Source organism: Athene cunicularia (genome assembly GCF_003259725.1).
Source record: "Athene cunicularia isolate RWA chromosome 18 unlocalized genomic scaffold, athCun1 chr18_part1, whole genome shotgun sequence".
NCBI lineage: Eukaryota > Metazoa > Chordata > Aves > Strigiformes > Strigidae > Athene > Athene cunicularia.
Window position 1 is genome coordinate 9,262,342 of NW_020799123.1, and position 6,037 is coordinate 9,268,378.

General features: G+C 41.5%; 1 protein-coding gene across 3 annotated transcripts in view; it reads right to left on the reverse strand.

Annotated features, from left to right (window-relative positions):
- Positions 1–230: 230 nt before the first annotated feature.
- Positions 231–6,037, reverse strand: part of COPRS (coordinator of PRMT5 and differentiation stimulator) — a 6,344-nt gene continuing 537 nt past the window's right edge. The window contains exons 1-4 of one of the 3 annotated variants that reach the window (XM_026861204.1): positions 5,431–5,998; positions 5,236–5,323; positions 4,446–4,691; positions 231–2,425 (exon numbers count right to left, since the gene is read on the reverse strand). In XM_026861204.1, coding sequence (XP_026717005.1) covers positions 2,256–2,425; positions 4,446–4,691; positions 5,236–5,320 — 501 coding nt within the window. In that variant the 5' untranslated portion in view covers positions 5,321–5,323; positions 5,431–5,998 and the 3' untranslated portion in view covers positions 231–2,255. The other 2 variants (XM_026861206.1, XM_026861205.1) reach the window with 2 other exon arrangements.

Here is a 6,037-nt window from a genome sequence, read left to right on the forward strand (position 1 = left end):
CTTTATTAAATACGGTGGGACACCTCCCACAAGCATAGTAAAAAAATATATTAAGCCCAAAGTCAAGTGATGTTCTTTTCTCAGCCATGGGAGAAATTTTTCAGTCCAGTAAGTATAACTTCAGAGTGAAATAAAAAAGAGAATCTAATCAGGGCCATGAATCAGTCTCACTGGGGAACAACAGGGCTATGCAGAACACAGATCTAAATTGCTATCAACGTTAGAAAACCAGCCCGGGGATCTGACACTTGCTGATTAAACTTAATGCCAGATGAAAATACACTAAACAGGGTAGACAATTTTTTGCTGCCCTCTGCAGGGTAGTGTCGAGCATTGCCATCTACAGCTGAAGCCTGGGAAGGGATAAATAGGCTCACAAAATAATATGTGCTTTTTCAGAACTTTTACAATTTACTGGTGTATTGTTATTTCAACAGTAATCTGTACTCAATGTATATTTATTAATATTGTGTTTATAACTGCAAGTCAACAATTTTACTCCCATTTGTAAGTCACAGTTATGCTCAGAGTTTTATTCCGCTTTTCTCAGGGAAAGAAGCCACTATACAGTCAAACCTGATAAAGTGGGTATTTCCATTCCACAGAGACAAGTGCGTGTTCTATCTAATACAGGACCCAAAGAGCTGCACTCTCTCTCTGATACACAGCAGCCCACAGAACAAAAAAACACACCCAATGTCTCAGCACAGAGAGGCCTTTCTTCTTGTGCAGGGAGAGAAGTCTGTTACATGCTTTCTGCTGTATGTATGTGTTCTGAAGGCATGCCAAAATAAGTTTTGATGGAAATACTAATCCCTAGATCACTCCATCATATAGGTATAAAGAATAGGCCCTCTTTCTTGCATCCTCAACACCAGGCTTCCACTCTACTTGGATTACTTGCTAGGTAGTAAGATGCAGGTGCTAGAAGAAAAGACTTTTCCAAGCTCTTGTCTTCCTCTCCTCTCAAGAAGAAGATAAAACAAATATCACCGTGTCATTCACTTCCTCCTTCCAAACTAATAAGTAAATGATTTCAGTCTCATACATTGGATAACATAAAAAGAAAAATCTCCCCGTGGCAAATGTTAATTCCTCATGCGAGAATAAACAAACATGGGTGCTGTGCTCCAGTATCAGTCAGTGTCAAAACACAAAGCTATCAAAAGATTCTTGAAAGATAAGTGATTAATGAATATGAGCATTAGTCGGAGATTATTGTTACTCAAGTAACAGCCATTCAATCCATTTACATACCACTTACATACTTCATTTGAGAACATTTCCTTTAACTCCAAAGCAAAGGCAAGCAGGATACGGTTCTAGCTCCAGCTATTCTCTTAAAGACTTTATGGAGCTATTTTGTGTGCCCATCTCCTCATTTGCCATAACACAAACAACAACAAAACAAATATATCAGCAGCATCAGGAACCTTAATCCACTACTGTTTGAAGGACACTGAGATTATACGCTGCAAGTCACTACATAAACGTAGATATTTTCTTCATCATTACACCTCTGATGTCACATGAGAATGTTATGAAGACAACTGTGAGACTGAAGGATAACATGCCCATATACAGGAGGGTGTGATGTGGAGAAACCTTTGCTGGGAGGCAGTCTGAAGCACCCAGCCTTCCTGCTGGATCCAGCAGGCCCTACTGTATGTCCGCATGCGTATTTGCAAAATGTCTATCCATAATTCCTTTATAGTGAAACATATAAAAGAAAAACAAACCAGCTCATTCTGTATGTCATGACTAATTTTGTTAACACCAGTATTAAATACAGAATCACAAACTGCAACATAAAAATACAACAGAGAAGTAGAAGGAGGAAGAGTCTTTAAAGCTGTCCAAACCAATTTGACAGCATCAAATGAAAGAAAACTAAGTTACACAGACACACAGGGATCAGCATGTCAAAACTGGCAAAGCTTGGCAAACAAGCTGAAGCTTAGAAATTAAATACTGCCTTTCAAGCAATTATTAGCAACAACATAGATCTATGTAATACAAACAGAAAGTCCAGAAATGCCTTGACTCCTTACAGCTACCACCTGCACTCGTTTCCAGAGGTCAAGCATGGTCAATTTATAAACAGCTCAGAAGCAGTCTAAGTAAAATTTCAGAGATGGTGTAGCATTTCTGGCCTTATACAGAACTGCGAGCAAGCCAAAGGACTTGACATGACTCGACTGGTGAAGAACATAATCCAACTCAGAAGCCAAACTTAGTTCTGACCAGGGTCAACCTCATTCATCAGCATCATCAAACTGGCCAGCCTCGGTCATTCTAACTGGTGGTGTAAAAGAAAGGCAAGCTGCATGGTGACAGTCTGGGTTGTAAAACGAATCCTCTTGCCAAGAGTACGAGGCCAAAAGATTATTTTCCTGAAAGCTTCCACAGTAGAGATCACCAGGATCTAAAGAAGATCAAAGAAAAGATTTAAACCATGGGAGATACTTAGAAAACCAATGGTACGATGTACATATTACTTTGCAGTTAACTACTTCAATTTGATCTGTCAGCACTCATTAATCAGACCTACAAACAAAGCAAACAGAAAGCTGAGTTTGGTGGTGTCTTCACTTTAATGAAGGTCCTTGCCACAGAAACAAAGCAGTTTTTCAAAAAGCTCAATGATTCAGAACACCTGGATTCAGAACATCTGACACTAGCTCTTATGCTGCATGCACTTCTACATTTTCTCCAGGCATAAGAGGTTCATGAAACCATTACTTTTATCTTTCTTCCCCTTCCCGCTGCCTCCATTATCACATCCCAGTTAGGAACCCTCCAAACCCTCTAAGAACTAGGTCACTGGACAGAATGGAAGGGTGGGGTCCTGTAAAAGCCAGCTCTGAACAACATTTCCACTAAGCTAGAATTAAGCCTGTTATTTAACCAACCTAGCACAAAAATAGGGCAAAGTCCTTTAACAGAAGCAAAACATTTCTAGCCAGCAGACACTGAAAGGACTGAGCAAATGAAAAGCCCAGAGTATGGGGCAGCAGAGGACCAACACAGTATTATCCATGTCAGCCTTCAAACAACTACAAACAAGCCAAAGCAAACATTTTAAATTATTTTTTAAAAAGTCATAAAACAACCAAACAAGCACATTTTTTATTTGTAGTGGTTAACAATTCAGACATTTTTACTGAGTATCCTTCACAACCACCTAAATCCCACAATCACAGCTTCCTTAGTTTGTAAGGATCTGAAGAACATAAGCTACAGGTAGAGATGAGTTAGTTAAATAAAGGAAGAGAACTTGTGACAGTTCCAATTATTAAAAAAAAAAAAAATCAAAATATTCCATAAATTTGAGCCAATGAGAGATTTAAAGTAAAGCCCAGGATGGAAAAGAGAGAAACATGTAAAAAGGAAACTATCTTTCTCTCATTACCCAGTGTGAAAAGCCACTACTGTGTTTGTATTTTAAAATCAGAATGATTTTATAGGAAGCCTGCAAAAACTTTCCCACTTCCTTCCTTTATCAAACAATGGAACTTGAATACAACAACCATTTATGGAATTAAAATAAACAGATAACTGATATTTCCTAAGCAAATAAAGGAGTGTTTGTATTAATTACAAAAGATACACATTAATAAGAAGAAAATGGAAATGGTACTATTCTGCATCAACAAGACACAGCAGGTTATCAGCCACTGCTGGCTGAACTCCATCCACTTGTTCTGTCCTAACATACAGCCTGGCAAATGGAAGGATGAGACTCTGAGTTCAACATGAGTCACTGTGAAACAGGTTACAAACTGGAGGATGAACACTACTCTAAAGATGTGGATGAAACTGCTTCTATCCATTGCAACCTTTGTTGATGGGACTGATCACATGTCACTTAAGAGAATCAAGCTTCAAAAAACCAAACCAACAAACCTACCACTAAAATAACCCCCAAAACCAAACAACAAAAAAAACCTCTACAGCAAAAGCAACAGCAAATCATACTCTGAGACTAAGCACTTGTACTGCTCCCCTCTGAGGAACTCCATGCTCTAGAGGAACATGACAGTGTACAGTCTGGAACAATTTTCTTGGAGGAAAGGAAGAACTCCGCTTACACAAAAAAGTTACATTTCTGCACTCCATGTACCTTTCTCTTCTGCTTCGGAATAACAAAGATACACTGGTCAGACCTAGATTCTCCAGAGAAGCTCAATACACACACAATTCTCGTTACCATTCCACTCCCCAAGAATTCAGGTGCTCAAGAGTTTCATGTGAACTTGACAACACTGGCTTTAAATCCTATATTTTACAACAAAATTATGCATTACAAATCCGTAAGGTCCCCAACAACATTGCTTCCCAAAGTAGAACATGGATTAATGTAAAACACATTCTCCTGCAAAGCACCTACCTCCAATCACATACTAACCAAAACTCAAATGAAGCACAAGTAAATTTGTACTCACCATAAGGATTACATTCAGAGTCCCCCAGCTCTTCATTCCAGTCCTCCACCTCGTACACAGAAGCTGTCTGCAGCTCTGGAAAAGTTACAGCCTCTGGCATACTGGAATCTTCACCGCCCGAGTCTTCCAGATCAGGATATAGGTCAACAGGAGAGCCACTGACATTTTCATTTTGAGAGATACCAGAGAATTCACTTTCTTCAGACTCACTATCAAGAACATTTGGAATATTCTTCAGCAACCATTCTAAAAACAACAGAAAGAGCCAACAGAGATATTTAGGAATTAAAAAGGAACAATTAAATGCTTAGCATGCAATAATTCAGCCAGGTATATAAATGTGCTTTGTGACTCCTAAACCTGTTATAATATATGCAATTCCTTACACATGTAGCATCACTACAGTGTTGTTTCAGATGGTTGGGAACATCAGACATAGGCTTGCGTCACAACTCTAGCCCAAGTCAGGATTTTCCACACTCTTGCTGGAAAATAGCTCTTTATAACAGGGCATAGGACCCAGCAGTCGTTTCATCACATTCACCTGTTGGCATTTATAAATAATGGGTCTGTTGAAAAACCACAGCTCTAAGTTTAAAAAACCTAATTTTTCATAGTATTAATTACTCTTGCACCTAGGCATACACAAATATTTACACAGAAATCATTCAGTGCACTAACTGAAGAGGCATTTCCCATGCATCCCCGAAGAGTCTGAACTGTATCTCCTCAAGCAGAGTGTGTTAATACTCTGTGTGTGCTTTGTTTTGCCCTAATATTTTAGGCTTACCTTTTCTGGGCTTCCAGGTCATAGTTTCTCTCTTTTTAGGAAGCTGTTCCTCCTCAAAGTTTGTGGGCTTTATGGCAGCTGCCATCACCTACAAGACAAGTTTTGAAGAATCCAGTAGCACCCTTCACCAATTCCTCCAATGAGGCTCACGCAACTTCTACTGCATTTAAGTGATTCTGAGCCACTGAGCCTGACCTGTTTGTTTGTTCCCTTACTGAATCAGAGGCTTTAAACCGGACAGGCTTTCATTTCAGAAAGCAAATCTGCCGAGGGACAGCTCATCCTGCTGCTGCCATCAGTCAGCCCAGGCAGCAGCAACCACGGAGCCGCCAGTCTCCTCACCCGTGGCCATAATCCTGCTGCCACCCTGAGCTTTGGGAAGGGGTCCCAAAACTGACCCAAAATGTGTCAGTCTGGGAACAGCGACTGACTGGGAAACCACAGAGGGAATGAAAGCCCACGGCGTGGAATGAGTACGAGCACCACAGGCTATGAGCCAGCCGCCCTGTAGGAGCCGACGTGCCAAGGAGACAGGAGAGGGCCAGACCCCGCGGCAGCTGGAGGGAAATGGCGGACGCGCAGCTGGGGCGCAGAAGGTAACACCTCAACTGGTCTAGACGGTCCGCAGAGGAGAGGAACGTAAAGGTGCGTTATCCCCACCGCTGCCACTACGACGAGGATGAATTCGCTGAAGGCCAGGCTCTGCGCAGGGCGGCGGGAAGCCGCGCTCCCAGATGCTCGCAGAGCGGCGGCCGGGCCTGCTGGCGGGGCCGCGGCCGGCGAGCAGGGGCAGAGCGCCCCA